At 44.0% G+C, this 16,195-nt stretch overlaps 1 protein-coding gene across 1 annotated transcript in view; it reads right to left on the bottom strand.

Annotated features, from left to right (window-relative positions):
* Positions 1–16,195, bottom strand: part of ABL2 (ABL proto-oncogene 2, non-receptor tyrosine kinase) — a 45,461-nt gene that overhangs the window by 8,773 nt on the left and 20,493 nt on the right. The window contains exons 2-8 of the mRNA XM_036387550.1: positions 6,716–6,886; positions 5,680–5,975; positions 4,158–4,430; positions 3,358–3,442; positions 1,586–1,763; positions 825–1,009; positions 383–535 (exon numbers count right to left, since the gene is read on the bottom strand). Coding sequence (XP_036243443.1) covers positions 383–535; positions 825–1,009; positions 1,586–1,763; positions 3,358–3,442; positions 4,158–4,430; positions 5,680–5,975; positions 6,716–6,886 — 1,341 coding nt within the window. The remainder of the gene's footprint in view (positions 1–382; positions 536–824; positions 1,010–1,585; positions 1,764–3,357; positions 3,443–4,157; positions 4,431–5,679; positions 5,976–6,715; positions 6,887–16,195) is intronic.

Raw genomic sequence — 16,195 nt, 5'->3', positions numbered from 1 at the left:
GAGAAGAGTGCCTTGATCCTAGATGGAGCTTGGGAAGTTACAGAAGAGTATCATGATGAAAAGTGTAATTTCTGCAGTTAGAAATCTGCACTAGAAGGATGTTTTCTGGAAGCACTGTCTGCTGGTATCACCATAAGGTCTGGAAAGTGACTGGCATTCTGCTTGTTTTGCATTACGATCATATGAATTCCCAGCTTTTGGGATTTTGTCAGCTTCCTTAAGGTTTTTGAAGCAGTAATATCCTTCATCATTCCCCACCTTCTTTGTTTCATAACTGAAGCCCACCCTAACTCTGACATGCTGAGGATCAGGTACTGCTGTTAATTCCAGATTCCTCCCACCTTCCCAGGCTTTGTCCCCACAACTGGAAGAAGATACTCACATGCCCTCATCAGCTCATACACCTTGGGAGGGCACCCCTCTGGCTGCTCCATCCGATAGCCCTTTTCCAGCAGATCATACACCTGAGACAGGTCAATGCCTGGGTATGGTGACATCCCATAGGTAGCAATTTCCCATAACAGCACCCCAAAGGCTGCAAAAGGAGGAAAACAAAATTCCTTGTCATAAGTCTGCCCTTTTGTTGTTCATTACTCTGTGGCCTTCATTGCAGCTTGAGGCAGCATTGTTTCCTTGCAGGTATTTCAGGCCAGTCTATGTGGAGACATCATATGCTAAAAATATTATTAATTCATGAAGTTCTGGCCTGGCCTGTGACTGTCTTCACAAGGGTTTCTGCCCAGGCCAGAAAGCAAGTTATTGTCTGGGCTGGCAGAAAAAAGCAAAATGAACAAGAAAAGGACACTGAAGGTGAGTTTTCTTACCCCACACATCTGATTTGATTGAAAAGGTGTTGTAGGCCAGGCTCTCAGGAGCTGTCCATTTGATGGGGAACTTGGCCCCAGCATGGGCTGTGTAGGTATCACCAGTCATGAGTCGACTCAAGCCAAAGTCAGCCACCTTCACCACGTGGTTTTCTCCAACTAAGCAGTTCCGTGCTGCCAGGTCCCTGCACAAAGGAACAAAGGACACCACTGCAGCAGGAGCAGGGCTTTTGAATGCAGTTTTGGGGCCCTGCTCCCCTGGATCAGGAAGTGCTCTCTGTATGCAGCAGGCAGAGGCAAGGTGAGCTTTGCCCTGAACAGTGTCAGAAACTGAGTGGATTTATTCTTAGGAGCAATGAGGTAAACCTGGATTAGGATTAACTTTTTAAATTCTATTAAGTTTTCAGTAATAGTGGCTGTTAGGGTGTCAAGGATAGGATGGGACAGGATGGGATCAGGAGCTCATCACACAGTGGTAACAGGTTTATGGCAGGGCTTTATCTGCATTTCAACAGGACTTTGGGTGGGCACTGTCTGCAACACAGGTGTTACCAGGCAGTTGGGCACAAGATTGCTGTGGAAGTCCTGGGGAAAAGCTATTGCAAGACAGTACTGAAGCCACCAGAGCCAATGGATAAGCCAGTGTGAATCCCAGCTGTGGAAGAAACCTTCCCAAAAGCTGGAATTCCTGGCCCATCATTCTGGTGGCCTGTTTACCACTGCAATCTGAAACTGTACCAGCTCAACATGACCTCCCCCACCTGTGGATGAAGTTCTTCTTCTCCAGGTACTCCATGGCAGAGGAGATCTGGGTGGCCATGTAGAGCAGCACGACAGCGCTGACCTCCTCGCGGTTGCACTCGCGCAGGTAGTCCAGCAGGTTCCCGTAGGGCATGTACTCTGTCACGATGTAGAACGGGGGCTCCAGGGTGCACACACCTGCCAGGGAGCAGCAGGTGAATAAAGCTTCCCTTCCTCACCTCTGCTCCTGATTTAACACTGCATTTTGTACCACTGAGTGCTCCTCTGGGAAAGTGAAGACTTCCATGTACGACACCCAGGTCAGTGCAGCCCAAACTCAGGGCTTCTGTCTGTTTTTCTCTCCATCCACTTTATGGATAGAGAGAAACATGTCTATGAAAGCACCATTATTCCTATCTAATATTCATGAAGCAGTAGTTCTGTTCTTTGAAAGATTACAGCATGAAAAAAGAGGAATTATGAACACACAGTTTGCTTTTCTTCCCTTCTCTGCCTTCATAAAGCTGAAGAGTGGCCAACTGGAAGCAGGTACCTGTCAGCTGGCAAGATTTCCAGACTGAAATGTCACTGCAGAGTAATGTGAGGCACTCCCATGTGCTGGGCAGGGAATCAGCACGGCGGGACCTGCTCCTAGAGCAGCATTCTCACACATTCCTGGGATGACTCCTTGCTACAGTCACTGTACAAAGCATGTCAAGGCGGAGGAGGAGGGCAACAGGATACTCTTGTCACAGCTCTGGGATCCCCCTGCAGCTCTTTACACATTCAGGACTAAAGCACTGTGCACCAGAAAGAGCAAAAGTGCACCTCTCTGATGACAAATCTCTGAATTGCTGCTCCTGGAACCAGACAGGGCTGGCACACACTTCATCTATGCCCTTTTTTTAAAGTAGGTACAGAACAGTTGCCATTTGTAAAAGCCTTCACATTCTTCACATTTCTCCTTTCATCCTAGGCTTGGCTTGACAGCTCTACTTCTGAAAGTGCCAGAAATCCAGAGGCAATTAAACACTAGTAAAGGTTTAGGGTGTCTCCTTAAGAATCTTTGTGCATGTGGATTTAACAGCTATGCAAACTATTTAATAATGATCATCATATCATGCATCTGCCAGTGAGACAACAGGGCACAGTCACCATGTAAAGCCTGTGGATTTTTTCCAGTCCTAAGTTGTTTGATCTCATGTACTTATTTGGTGATACACAGAGTTCCTCACAGCAGCAGGAATCTGGTGTCTTCTGCCTAATTATGGACTAATTTGTTCTTTTCAATGCAGCTTTTTCTGTAAATGCCTCTGATTTAAGAAGTATGGAGAATAGTATTTGTTGTGCTTCCAACGGAATTTTTCCTTTCACTTTGAATTTTCTTGCAATTTTTTCCTGTTCTCTCAGAAAAATAAGCCACAGAAAATTATTCTGTAAATCTGATTTAACACAGCAGAGAAGGAATCTGTACCTGATCACTGAACCCTGGAGCATGTTAAGGGCAAGGACACAAACCAGCAGGAGGCTGATATTACAAACTTTTATGTAACAGTTGTGCCTCAGCAGCAAAGTTGTCTACTAATGTAAGTGACTGTATTTGATGTTTTATTTAAAATTAGTGTCTCTTAGCTCCAGTATTACATAAAGCTGTCAAAAATACCACCCTATAACCTGACCTGATTCATAAAGTTATATAAATACAGAAAAGCTGCCACTGCATTTAAACCAGGCAAGTTTCTGCCCAAATGAAGACTAAGTAAGAACACAAAGAGCAAGGCATTTCACTCACCTAACAACTGCACTAGATTTGGGTGCTTGATCTCCTTCATCACAGCAGCTTCTTTCAAGAACTCTTCCACCTCCATGGTATCTTCCTAGATAGACAGAGAGGCAAAAGAAGGGAACATTTATTTTCATGACCAAGGTCTGGTTAACACCACACATCCTGGCTGAATATAAATGATGGCATCTTTGTCTCCATTCTGCTGTTTTGGCTTTTACCAAAGCAAACTGTACCATCCCTGAACAGCTGCCTGGCTGATCTGCAGTACCCTGGCAGGGCCAGGCTTGCCCATTTGGTGTTGTGGTTGGTGAGAGGAAGACTCTCAGGATCACTGACTTTGTTTCCCTGTATAGCTATAAAAATTAACTTATTCAGGGGCCACTTAGAATTGCAGTTGTTAATGTTGAAACAAAGGTTTTGTAAAGGAAGAGATATGGAGAAGCTGAATTTTTTCAGTAGTGGAGGACAGCTTGTAGAAGGTATTTTCTACATCTCTGATTTCTTAAAGCCTCCATAGCTCCTCTGGAGGAAGGGAAGTTGGGTTTGAACCATTTTATTGGTCTAACTTGGACATGCAGCTCCTGCTGGGCCAAAATTCCAATTTGTTTCTAAGCCACGTGCACTGGTGTAAGTTTGATGAGGTCACTTTGATTTGCAAAGCTACTCCCAAGCAGGGATTTAATGCAGAGCAGCACACTCTATTCTCTGATGTTGGTATCACGAGGTGTAGTTGAGAACATTACAATTTCCTTACTCACGTCATAAACAGTGACCAAATGACCAGTGCCCAAAATCTGAAAACTCACCTTTAATGTTTTCACAGCCACTGTGAGATTGTATTTCTTCCAGACCCCCACGTAGACCTCTCCATACTGCCCTCCCCCGAGCTTGTGCTTCATGGTGATGTCGGTGCGCTCCATCTCCCACTTGTCGTGGATGGGGGACACTCCGTACACGGTGGGCTTATTGCACTTGGGGGCTGGGTAATGCAGGGTTGTCACCAGGCCATCTGCCACCGTGGAGTGATGGTGCACCAGCTCTGCCAGGGTGCTGAAACGGCTTTCTGCTGTCACATAGACCTGCAAAGCAACAAAGAGGAATCTGCTTAAATAAAGGCAGCTGCAAGTTTTCAGTAATGTTGGAAAACAGGTACAAACGTTCTAATTTTTTTTTTAATCAGAAAACCAGGACTTTAAAATATTTCTTCTCTTCCTGTTGGGCAAATAACTATTAATTTATGGGATTTTTACCTGCAGAAGGCAACTACATGTAAGCCATCACTAAAGAGCTGTGTCAGTTCTTGTGACAATTAAATGTCTCCTGCCTTGTGCTTTACAGGACTAGAAGCTGGGATTCTTAGGTCTCTGAACACAACATGCCACTACTTCATTTTGGTTAAAAATCCTGACTTACTGTCCTAGGGTGATGTTATGATGCTTGTGTCCCCATTCATGTGTTCTGTTTATGTTGGATATTATGTTCTGTGCCTTCAAGACTGGCTCTGAAGAGTGAAAGTTTAGTTTTGGTTTTGCTATCAGCCTCTCCCCCACGGCTGGTGGGACACAGACAGGGCAGTACATGGTGCAGCTTTTGCTTTTTGCTTTGCTTTTCACTTTGCTCTTGCCTCTGCTTTGCTCCTGCTTTGCTCTTGCTTTTTGCTTCCTGCTCATTAGTTAGTTTAGCTAAACAGTCCAAATTTTCCCTAGACTGTTTCTCCTTTCCTTTTTTTGGGACTTACTCGAACCTGCTCCAGGCTGGGACCTGGGAACACCGAGAGTTTGCACCTTGTGGCTGCAGCAGCTGCCCCAGCACCCGAAGGACTGGTAACAGAGTGACCACCCCAAGAGAGACTTTCTGGATTTGTCATCTTTTTCAGAGTGGTGACAGAGTGGTGTCACCTGGTATTGTTCATTCTGTGTGCTGGGGGTGCTGTGCCTGTTAAATAAACAGGTTCTTTCCACTTCTCTCCAAGGAATCCTTCCCAAACCGGATGGGAGGAGGGGCCATGTGGGTTTGCTTTCTGGAGGGGCCCCCTTTTGGCGGTTTTCTCCCAAATGTGCCCTAAACCAGAACACTTACCAAAGCTTTGCTGCTTCTAAGGGGATCAGTGGAAGGCTACCCCCACCTCCAACCACAGCTGCCTTGCTACCCAGCTACTTTCAGCCGAGACAAGAACTGTCTGCACTTCTTCTAAAGTTATTTTTGGGAAGTCACTACCAAACCCTCGGCACACATGCTCTTTTATATTAATACTGGATCTCCAACTTGAGATTCTGCAAGATGCTATCTCCATCTCCTCTCCCCACAGCACTGTGCAGAGGTGCTTACCTTGCCATCTGAGGTGGTGTTGATCCTGTAGTGGTAAACACGTCCTTCGTACCTGAGCGAGATGGACAGCTGCCCCGGGCTGCTCTCGCTCTCCCGGACCAGGAAGCTGCCATTGATGAGGCTGCTGAGCAGATACTCAGCTGCGCTGCGGGACACGGGCCCGTGGTACCACGAGTGCTTCTCCAGGCTGTTCACTGGGGTGATGTAATTGCTTGGTACCCAGCCCTGCCCATTCTTTGAACGTACCTCACTCCATTCGCCATTCTGGTTGTAACCCAGGACTCGCAACTTCTCACCTGGGACCAGAAAGGAAAAACCAAAATAAGCACAGTGCAAGCTACTGGGCCTTCTTGAGGGAGGAACTCAGCACAAGTTGAGCCTGGGTTTATAGCTTAACAAAAGAAATCATCTTCTAAATAAACTGCTACATACAAGGTATTTATGAAGCAAAGGCTCAGACAGCATACCTAGGATACTGTTCACTGGTTTAGTGCAGTGAGATGAACTCAAAAAGCTTCTTGTATCCAGCTTATTAGAATAGGAAGACTTTATTTTCTTGGAGGGCTCAGGTTTGTTTTCTTGAAGCTTTAAATGCCATATGATTTAACAGTTCTAACACACGTACTGACCAGAATCAGAAGGTGTCTGTGCAAGCTCAATTCTTGATCTGCCCCCAGTTGAAATTGCCGAGTTCTGTTACCATCTATAATGTACCAATTTCCCCCGGCCCTTCCTACAGCAGGTACCTCACAGGGCCAGTGATGTGGGGAGCCTGGCACAGGAGAGGGCTGGACTGTGCCTGTCCCAGCAGAACTGCCCAGCAGGTGTCCCTCCAGCACCATGAGAGATGGACTGTCTGCTTCCCACCATTGCTGTCGGGAATCACCTTCTCTAAGTGCACTATTCCCAGTCTCTAAGTGCAGTATTCCCAGTCTCTAAGTGCACTATTCCCATTCCTATCCAGGCAGGGATTCCATTTCCTGATTTCTGTTGCTAAGTTTTCAAGCCCACAGGTGCTCCACACTCCCAGTGTTACCTTTGGTGATGCTGAGTGTGTTGTCACCACTTGCTACAAAATCGTAAAGTGCAACAAAGAGATTGGGGTCGCTCTCAGTGGCTCCAAGCAGGTTCTCCTTGGAGCTCCACCTGATGGCTTCGTTCAGTGCCTGGGGCTCGACGTCGCAGCCGTAGGGGCGGTGCAGGGCCTCTGAGGAAAGGACAGGAGAGGCAATCACTTTGTGTACAGCTCTAATCATTTCCCTTCCTGAGCTGGAAGGGACCCACAGGGATCATCCAGTCCAACTCCTGGAGAAGGTGCTTTAACTGCTATAAGCCAAATAGCAAGCTATGTATATAAAATTTCTATTTAATATTTATTATATATCTACACCTGTAGGTGCACAACTAAAAGCACTTTCTAAAATTACATGAAGTAGTGAAGAAATCTTTCAATCACAAAATGTTATTGTTTCTGTGGTGGACACAGCCTGGATCTGAAACCAACATTACAAATACAAGTAAGAGTGAATTATGGCACAAATGAGATGTATAAGCTGGGACAGTAACTGGTTCAATATTAAGAGGAATGACAGTGATTTGTAATACATTTCAAGACTGTGAAAACAGAGGTGGAAAACTGACAGGAGCAGGGACAGAAAGCAGTACAGGTGATGCTGGGTATTTAGCAGCAGCATTTCTGTTTTGCTGTTTCAATGGACAACTGATGTAAACTTGTCCCTACAAGGGAGTGGGGGGAGGAATCAGACATGTTTTAGCAACAAAAGAAAAAAGTCCCTACAGTTCTTGTGATGATTAAAACGAATCTAAATCCACAGGGGTTTAGGAAGAACTGTAGTAAGAAGCAAAACTGTGAACACTTCATGCTAATGCTATGTCAAGACCATCCCTGGCTTTTCAACTCATGGAGAGGTTTTCCAGGAACATGTAGTAGAGTAAATGTCAATATTAAGAAAAGAAAGAGTGATGGTGTGGTTTCATACATGAGGGCTGCTCAAGGGAACAAGACCACATGGAGGTGTAAAGGTATACACTTATTAAAGTTATATATTTTTTCTCTGACAGCAAAGATCTAAGTCCCTGTCCCAATATCTATTTCTGAATTCTCTAGTTGAAACTTACTTAGATAAATGTATACTGCAAAGAGATTTCATTAAATGCACTAAACATAAAAAGTTCTCTCTAAAATAATCTGAGGCTTTCTTTGCTCTACACTCATTGGTTTGGCCCATTTCTGATGGGCTGAGAAGTCAGGCTTGGGATGTTTTTAAACAGACACTGCCAGAGAATGTGTGTGGCTACACCTACCCCCTTCTCCACAAGCCTCTGAGATTTACACTCATGAGCAAGAGCTGCTCTGTAAGGCACTTGAAAAAGGAACAAAGAGTGCAAATGCAGCACAGGATAGGAAAACTGGGAAGTCAGTGAGACACAAAACAGGAAGAAGCCTGTGCCATGTAAAAGGAACAGTAATATGCCAAATCTGTGTCACAAGGCAGAGCTCAAGCCTGGAAAATGAGGACTCTATGGGGGGCTTCCAGCCTATAATGTAATTTTTTAACTGTATTGTAGGTATATGAGAAAGTAAGTGGTTGAGCTTTGCTCTGTTTCCATTTTTAACTTAGCTAAGTGGCTTTTGACTGCATTTCTGGCAATTATTCAGAGTTCTATTTCTTGCATAACCTACTCATCTTGCAATTACTTAATAACCTAAAAGTAGCCTTCTGTCAAGGTTCTCCTAGCACAAAAAGAAGAGCCTACAGACTAAGGCACCAAAATGTCAGTTCCTTGATTGCACTACCTGCAGATGCAATATTTACATACCCTTCTTATTCCTAACTTTCAACTGCAATTAGTTTTACAAGATGTTAACCCATCAGGCTGGAAGCTATCATGGAAAATAAGAAATCCCAATGCTCAGCCACCTACATTACAGCATGGCTGCCAACACCCCACTGTATTTTCTTGGGGCTGGATGTGTGCATACTCAGCTCCATGAAAGAACACCAGCTCCTAAATCCAGCTCCCTTTATGGAGTAAAAATACTATTTAATTAAATAATACATTCTTTATGCTCCTACAGTGACTTGTGTTCTGAGTGTTTCAATGCTTTAAGCAAAGTCAAATGTGCTGTACGAGACTTACACATCTCTGCTAGAGAGCAAACACAAAAGTAGGCAGTTTCCAAAAATTACCCAACCTTTCAGCTCCAAAACTCCTTAATGGTGTTAATTACCTTCTTACTTTCAATTATGTACCTGCCAGCCAGGGAAAGGCTTTAAACAAAAAACATAGCATTTATTCTAAGTCAAAGCATCCTTTAAGTTTCTTTCTCCAGCCAGACAAGCTCACACACTGAGCAGCCAAGCCCTGCTCACAGACACAAAGTTAGGTGTTCATCCATGCACCCATGGATAGCCTGAAGCAGCCCAGGGCCAGCCCAGCTCCAGAGGTGCTGCAGCAAGCCCTGTGCCCAGCTGAGCCCACTGCAGGCAAGGTGAAGCCAGCAGAAATGCCACCTGCTCAGCACCAAGAGTTCTGCCCACATGGAAACCTGTGGGGCTGTGCTGGACTGGAAGTGGGAAGTCAAAGCAGATGTGGGACTCTTAGCCTTTTCTTGGGAATGCCTGGGAGGCTGGCACAGGTTCTTAACACCCACTTGATGGACAAAAAAGCCAGCAGAAGTTAATGTTTGATGAGAAGCTTCAATCACTTAGCTACAGTGCTTACCTAAAAATCTTATTACCTAAAAATCAAATGCTTTTAAGAGTTCACGTCTCACTAACTTCCTTTACTTGTTAAAGTGACCTGAATGCTTAAATAACTGGAAAGGTTACCCAAACACCTAAAGGGGTTTTTACCAGGACACAAAAGTATTTCTTGCAGGTTATAACTCCATACCAGCCCACCCTGTTCCATACAGTGTGGTATCTACACCATCCATCACAAAATAGAAATATGATCACCACAGAGATAACCAAAGCATGTCACCAATGCTGCCCCTCCAGCTGAACAGTTTGTGAGCTCAGTCCACACCAAAAGTCAGGAAATGAGCTGGGAAATTCCGTTTTATATCAGCTCCTTTTCAAGGCCTACCATAAATCTTACATTATCACTTTCATTTCCTATGCAATGGAAAACTGACATCATCACCTAGTGAACAAGTAATACACAGTCACACAAGGAGGTTATGCTTCATCCATCTCCTTCCTTTTCTTTATTCCCACAATACAATTTGCTTCTCTCCGGATATGAAAGCTTTCCTATCCAGCCACCATGTAAGGGGTGCTTTGTCCCCCACCTTTGCTGCAAACACTCCAATTACCAATCTCTTTGGTCTCAAACACTATAATTACCAATCTCTTTGGTCTCAGAGCAGGAGGTAGAATATGCTAAATTTTAAATTTCAGAGTCATATTAAGTGCTGAAGCGGTCTCTATTTCTGAAATATTGTGTAACTGCTTGTAGAAAATAAGCATTTCACTAATCCTAAAATCCCTATAAAAGCAGGCAATCTCACACCTGCCTGTGGCTGGCCTCATACTACAAGACAAACACAAACTTGAAAGGACCTCATCCTCCTTGAAGCACTTGGAAAAACAGAGGAAAGGGACAGGACAGGATTCCACCCCGAGCATCCTACCTGTGAAGCTCACAGCGGGTTCAGAGGTGCCCTCGCTGAGGCAGCAGAGCAGCCTGCCCTCCTTGCCATAGCTGCTGGACTGGAAGAGGACTGTCCCCACACTCATTTGCTGTGCTTCCCAGAGAGCAAAGAGGCTGCTTGGCACCACGAGGCTGAGCACAGGGGCTCCACACACAGCAGTCACTGCCTGTGAGGCTGGGGGCCAAGGGGAGAGGAAGCGCTGCCGGGCAGGCAGAGCAGAGACTGGAAATATCAGACCCTGGGCTAACTGGTTATTAACTGGATGGGAGGGTGGAGCTTTCCAGGGACTGCTGAACACACAGAGGATGTGGGGAATGGACTGCAAGTTGAAACAACTTTGAGATGAGCTGGAGAGACAGTTTTGTTCCACTACGAGTTAGGTAACAAAGTGTTTGAGAAGAAAGCAAACAGTTTCCTTGGAGAAATTCCTTTGCACAAATTACAAAACAGATCACCCATTAAGGGGACCGCCCAGATTGATTCACTTTTCCACTCCACATACCACTGCTGGAGCACTACTTACAGGAATCAACAGCAAAGGATGTTGGTGAAAATCCACATCTTGGAGAGGTACAAACACTGAGCACATGAATGCTTTTGGACGTGTCAGGAATTCAGAAAGACACAGAAAGCAAGGCCAGCACAGTGCATCCAGTCTGAGCTGCACATTTGCTGATTTAATAATATGGGACAGTTTCCACAAGGGCTCCATCAAATTACCTCTCAAAACCCCCAGATTTGTTGATAAATTCTTTAAAAGCCCTGGTTTTCCAGTAGAGCTGCCTTGTGGCACAACAGGCTCCTTCCTGGTCATGGAAGGGTTAACAAACCAGCACTCACCATGGCAGCCTCACACCTGGGAGGGTGGTGGGCCTGCAGAGGGGTATAAAAGGGAGCAGGGAGAGGGAAGTCTGTGCTTTGGGCTTTGGTAGTGGGAGAGGAGTTACTGCAGTCCAGGGAGGCAAGAAAGCAGCACTTCTGTGATCTGTGAGCTTCACCTTCTGTGATGGGGCAGCTGCACCGTGTGATGATGATTCAAACCAGACTAAAGGTAAGCAAGCAGGCTTATTCCAAATGTCTGTGTTCTGTAAGGCTGTGAATGTAGAAAAGGTGTATATAGAACTGTGGAGATGCTGTGATGATGAGGAGGTGCCTTTCCCATATTGCTTCTGACAAGAGTCATTTCCCCTGCAACCAATACCTGACATTTGTGGGAAACTTACTAGGCAAAGAATTAACTTAGGACACCTGAATACTGCTGTTCCTAAAGTTCTGACTTTAGGAAGGGTTGAGCTCTTTTCTTCCTCTTCCAAAACCAAGCTCAGTGAATCCTGCAGCGTTCTACCCAGTGGTCAGAGGTTGAGACACCTTTACTTGAGAGCTACTAGGCTTTCTCTCTTTTCCTCTTTGTTTTGCTTCTTGCAGTTTATTGTTTTCTCAGTTTGCATTTGCTCTAAGTACTCTGAATTACACTGGCATTTATACTAAGCTTAGCATATCTGTTAACACACAAAGAATAATCAGAATTTGTGGAGAAAGCCAGCAGAGTTTCAGAAAGACACGGATGAGCTTTGTGACAATCACCCTTACCTAAAATGGTACCAGGAAAGGGCAAGCTATGCATGGATTTGTGGCTAGATTAGCCTCAGCTGTAGCAGTTGCTAGCCTTAGCTAAAATAACACATTTACTTCTTAGTTAAAGTACAAGGGATGAGTAATTGGTATTTCAAACAAAGGAGGATTAGCAGGAAGTTAAATTGGATTAATAATGTATTTTGCACATATCCCTACTTACCCCATCAATTTTAGCCCCTGTCAGAAGAGGCTGGAGCCAAAGCCTAATGGCTGGCTGGTGTGTTAAGAGCTCCTGATGGGAACCATGTAGTTGCCAGCAGTGGCATTATTGGTGAGAAACATTTTGCCTGTAAGTCTCCTGCAGCAGAGTAATTTTGAGCCTACACTCTTTCCAGGCACCCTCCTGAAGGTGCTCTCCAGTAGAAAGGACACAGAGTACACAGCAGTTCATAAGGTCCTGTCAAATGAACCCAGACAGAATAAAATCAAGCATCTTTCTGGCTTCTAGATGGGCATTCTCTCTCTCTTAAAACTGATTTTCCTAGATAGATATTTTACACAACAGGCCATCACTTTGACACCTGCATCCACCACATCTGCATCCTTTTCCTGTGCTCTTCACAGTAAGTGCATGACATAAAATCTTAATTCTGGTACGCTCAACTTCCTCAGTGGAAGAATCCACCTTTCAGGCACAGCAGTTCCTCCCAGCTCTTTACTCTATTCCCTGTGGCGCCCTTCAAAGCTGTTTCCTGAGAGTGGTTACCCTTCCTGTACAACTTAAGTCATCCATTTAAAGCATTTTTCTAGTTCTTCCAGCAGTGGGGAAAAGTTGAATAAAAGGAAATCTTGCTGACTATGCTACTTGGTAATGTATAGTTCGGGGAGCTTCTAAAAAACCTGCTATACTCTGAATTTCATCGTCTCTTAATCAAAGAAAAGAATGTGTTAATGAAAATACAGCCCCAGACTTGCTTTGGTGTTGTTTGCCATAGGCCAAAGTGACTGGTTTGTCAATGGAAGGAAAGAGACAAGGTTTATAGGGTAAATACTGGTTATTGCATACAGTCTTAATCTGATATACTATCCAACAAAACCCACAGGGTGTAGACTTGTATTTCTCCACTCAGGGACAACTCAAACACAAAGCCACCAAGATCCCTGCATATGCCACATATCTCATTTTATTTTCACTCTTGAGTCCTTAAACTAAACACCGATAAATTATGTAGGATGCAGTTTTACAGACAGACTCATTTTATTTGCTTGCTTTTAAGACCACCAAAGAACAGGCACTGGTCATCAACTCATGGAAAGTAGACCATCAAGTACCTAATAAGGGCTGGTATAATTGTTATTTTCCACTGCACCTTCAAAACATACATCACATACAAAACATTGCACCACTGGACCTTCAGATCTTTAACTGGCTTCTTAGTGGGAGGATTTCTGCCTTAATGAATACAAGGAAACAAAACTGATAACACAGCAGCAAGTGGGTTTCCTATTTTGCTGACATGATTGGAACAGTATCAAGTTCTACAGCAGCTTTGTTTCTGAAGCCAAGTCTCAGTGCTTCCTGCTAACCAAAAATACTCAAGACAAGTTACACACTGAAAAGCAACCAGTGCTGAACAGGCCAAGTTTCTGCTGTCTAATAATGTGGTAGTATTGAAGCAGACCTGTGAACTTCCTTTACCCTGTAACAGACTGCAGCCTTTACCTAAATGGACCACCTAGACTTTCTGCTGACATCCATGTGGCCAGGCAAAACACTGGTTTGAAGGGGTCAGACAGCTCACATATGGCCTTGGTAAAATGCAGGCACTACCTAAATGCCATTCCTAGGTGTTCCTCTCCTGCAAGCAACCAGACTCTTAATAATGTGGTTTGCTAGAGCCAAGCACAGACCCATAGTTAGTCCTTGGGCCTCCCACAGAGTGGGCCAAGGTTTAAGTGTTGTAAACAACCCACTGAGGAAAGCCAAGAAATACAGCTCCAAGCCAAGAACTTGGGATGGGCAAGGAGTAGGTTTCTATTTATGGTACCAGGCTGGGAGAGACAGAAAGGGAGGAGAATTTAGAATCAGTGACAAAATTGCATCATGAACAGCTCACATCATATAAAAGGAAATATTTCAAGTTGGCAGCACTGTCATGCCTCAATTATCAAAATATATCTGACATGGATAAAAGTGATCTTTGGTTTCAGGTGAAAAATACATGGAGAAAGAGTTCTCTATATGCTTCATCCCTTGCAAACAGATTAATTTTGCAACATGATGAAGTGCTGATATGAAACAGGGGTTAAAGTGGTGGGTCTTAGCCTAGGAGAGGGGCTGCTTGGCTTAATACAAAAATCCAAGGGAAGACAAGGTTTTGGCATTTGGTGTTACTGAATCTAATTGGTAAAAGGAGAGATATTGATCTCAATTGATTTAGTTCCACCAATGTATGAAGAATTCAAGACATTGTCTACCTGAACATTACAAGGGGTTAGCTGTGTTAAGATTTTAGAAAAACTGCCTGTCTTTTGTTTCCCTGGTCCTAGTTATCCCCTCCCTTTGTTATTAATGCAATCAGAGGTGTCCCTCAGCCCATTTCTTTGCTTAGATGTCAGTGACACATTTCTCCCATTGCCAACATAATGCAGTGCTTCCCAATTTCTTCCCCAGCTAATTTCTGGTGAAGTAGCTTTTTGTTGCAGAATCCAGTATGAAATAAATCAAGCTTAAACTCCCAAGCCTTCAGTTGAAAATCTTTATTCCTTGAAACCAAGATGCATCAATTTCTTCATAGATCCAAGTAAAGGCTGTGACTGAACCATCTACAGCAGCATTTGGTAGCTCTGCTGTTTTAAGAGAGAATTTTGAAGTAGATGAAGTATTGATCATGTTCAGTACAATACTGTTAACCAAATAGTCTGGCTCTCATCACCTCTAAGATTTTCACAGAGCTCTGTCAGGAAAGCAATTCTGCTAAGTGTAGCCAGCAAAATGATGCAGGGGTTTAGAAGCATTTACAAAGCACTTTAGGGTGAGGTACCCATGTGAGCACAAGAGAGCTGGACCTAACAGATATTAGAAGGTAGAACAGATGTATCTTGGCAGAGGTACTGGGAATGGTCAGAAGCACCAGACCAGACACAGTTCAAGCCTGACTTCTTTAAATGGGTCTCTGGGTGAGGAATCAAAACCCAACAGCACAGCAGATAAGGAAAGAACTTTTTCCTTTCCTGAAGAGATATTTTAATGTAATTAAAATGAAATCTAAAGAGGTTCTTAGAACAATAAACTACAAATGTAACCCTTTTGCAAAATTGTGAATACTGTATCCAAGTGTTTGTTCCCTTAACTCCCAAGGATTTGCTCAGCTTCTACAGAGGCAGTCAGCTTTGCTACTGCAAGAGTCTAGAAACAAGCAGAGAGCAGCCAGTGCAAATGCTCTGTATCACATACCTCCTTCCATTGAGTACTGAAGCTCCAGTCTCTCTTCCTCTCAATGCTGCCCACAGCAGACAGCAACTACTGCCACAATGTCAGATTTAGGGAAAGGAGTGCTATGAAGGGACACAGATTTCAAAGGTAACTGGGAAATTGTAGATCAAAAGTGTGTCTGACATTCTTCCTCTGTCCTGGCAAGTTCCAGTAAACCTCTCCAGTGTGAAGGGTGAGGAGGATTAGGTCACCCAGTCCTGCTCCAGGAAAGGTGGGATGGCCAAATACACGACAGTTTACAGCAAGTCATTTAGCACTTCTTTAAATCACTACCTTGAGAGAGAAGTTGCTTAATGGGGATTATACTTCACTGCAACAGAATTCCTGGGGAGTTGCTACTACTGGCCACATCAAAGCCAGATATTATCTACTTCTAAGCAAATCAAATGGGTACTTATTTACTCGCAGTGTAACACAAACACTTTAAGTAGGAGCTCTTCTGCAAAAAGGCTACTTGAGAAATCACAGTTCAGCTGATCCCTGAATAAACCAGAAATACCCACACTCACAAAGTCTAGCTGGAGAGAGGTTTATTTTGCAGCTGTAAAGCACTAACTGATCAGACCTTGGAGCTAACATGATATAAATGTCCAAGCTGCTTTCCCAGTGACATAATTACATCTTATTAGATACCTTACAGTATTAGGTACTCTCCTTAGACTCAGCACTTGGATCAACAACCACTTTAAACTGTTTCTCAGCTGCCTTTTTGAAATTTATTTTTAGCCTTTTTAGTTAGAAGGAAAACTTGGAAGGAAAGGGTA

This window comes from Molothrus ater, chromosome 9, assembly GCF_012460135.2.
Source record: "Molothrus ater isolate BHLD 08-10-18 breed brown headed cowbird chromosome 9, BPBGC_Mater_1.1, whole genome shotgun sequence".
NCBI classification, from domain to species: Eukaryota; Metazoa; Chordata; class Aves; order Passeriformes; family Icteridae; genus Molothrus; species Molothrus ater.
Note: the sequence above shows the minus strand (reverse complement) of the source record. Positions and strands in the feature narration are given on the sequence as shown.